General features: G+C 30.7%; 1 protein-coding gene across 1 annotated transcript; it reads left to right on the top strand.

The window, feature by feature from the left end:
- The first annotated feature begins 906 nt into the window (after positions 1–906).
- LOC107058125 (VQ motif-containing protein 22-like) lies at positions 907–1,347 on the top strand. The gene has a single exon (XM_015303464.1). The coding sequence runs from the start codon at positions 907–909 to the stop codon at positions 1,345–1,347; it is 441 nt and encodes a 146-aa protein (XP_015158950.1).
- The last annotated feature ends 347 nt before the right edge of the window (positions 1,348–1,694 follow it).

The following is a 1,694-nucleotide window of genomic DNA, read 5'->3' as shown; positions in this document are numbered from 1 at the left end:
GTTTTTTTTGCTACGAACCACCGTCCCCCCCCCCCCCTCCCCAATCCCCCGCTTCTCTCCAATCCTAGGATAACATAGAAAAAAAAGAGAGTGTTGAAAAACAATATCTTGAAAGAATTAAATTGATGTAATGGATCGAAAGGATTGTTAAGGAATGTAGTGAGATGGATATTATCTGTTCACTTTTATTAATTAGAGGTCTCGAGCTTGATCTCTAGTAATGAAGGAATTTCTAACGAAGAACATCTCCTTTATGAGACTTATGTTACATTAATCTGGCAAAAAAAAGGTAACATGAATATGTATTAATCGAGATAACGAATCAAGGTTATTCAGATAAAAAATTGCTCAAATAATAAATACTCACCACTATTATTTTTAAAATTGTAATTTCGAATTATCAAAAACAAAAAAGGATAGAAGCTTGATGGAGTGGTAAAAAGAAAAGGAATTAAGTTTATCCAATAGTTTTGTAAAAGAAAAGTAGATGGGTTGAAAGGTTTGGAATAAGGATATGAACCCTCTTACCTCAACATTTGAATAGTCAAAAGTCAAGATTGTCTTAGTTGAAAAGGACATATCCAGACAAAAATGTATACCTTTGACTATATAAGTCCTATATATATCTTAAAGCCAAACCAATATTAATACATAAATTTTTTGACAAACTAGTGAAGAAAATGAGGAGCTAACTAGCTTTATATATATATATAGAGAGAGAGGTTATATCCACCTAAACCATACACCCCCAAAACAAACATGAACAACAACATGACTATCCCAACATCTCCTACATATCAATGGATGGATGATATCCAAATGCCATACAATTACCAACAAACACAATTTGAGCAAGCAAATAATACACCTTATGAAAATTTCTCTCATCAACTAGATTCAACAATCATGACAACAACTAGTCCTCCAAATTACATGACTACTACCTATCCAACTAGTCATAATGATAATCAATATTCCAATTTAAGTCCTGATAATTCTGGTGGTGATCCCAAAAGTGCATCAAAACCAGTGAGAAGAAGATCAAGAGCTTCCAAGAAAACACCTACTACTCTTGTCAATGCTAGCATATCGAATTTTCGAGCAGTTGTACAACAATATACTGGTTGTCACACTTGTCCAATCAACAACCAAAAGGGTCCAATTAACTTAAGTTTTGGATCACAAGCAGATCATGAAAGTTCATCAATAGGAGGGGATGCTTCAAAATATGGATATTATTATAATGATAATAATAATAGCCAAGAGATGAATGGTACTACTACTCCTGCAGTTTATAGTAATTCTGGAACAAATATGTTTGGTGTTGAAGATTATGGATGTGATTAATCATCACTAATAGTTAATCTACATAGTTTATAGGAAAAAGGTTTGTTTTTTTCTTTTTACAAAAATAAAGTAAATGTGAGAAATCACTTGTGCAAGCCTTTTAGATGAGTATGTTTTTTTTTCTCATTGTTAATTTTGTTGTTTCCATTATGATATTAATTTTTCTTTTTTTTCTTTCACATGCATGTTTTATTATATCTCATCGGATCTCCTCCACTAAAAAAACTTGTACATATTTCCTTTAATTAAATAAATACTTCTTCTGTTCTAATTATGACTTATTTTTCTTTGTTGTCCATTTTAAAATTATGACAAATTTCTATATCAAATAATAATTTAATTTTAAA

Source organism: Solanum tuberosum, unplaced genomic scaffold, assembly GCF_000226075.1.
Source record: "Solanum tuberosum cultivar DM 1-3 516 R44 unplaced genomic scaffold, SolTub_3.0 scf00442, whole genome shotgun sequence".
Classification (NCBI taxonomy): domain Eukaryota; kingdom Viridiplantae; phylum Streptophyta; class Magnoliopsida; order Solanales; family Solanaceae; genus Solanum; species Solanum tuberosum.
The sequence above is the reverse complement of the archived record's forward strand: the minus strand, read 5'-3'. Positions and strand labels throughout refer to the sequence as shown.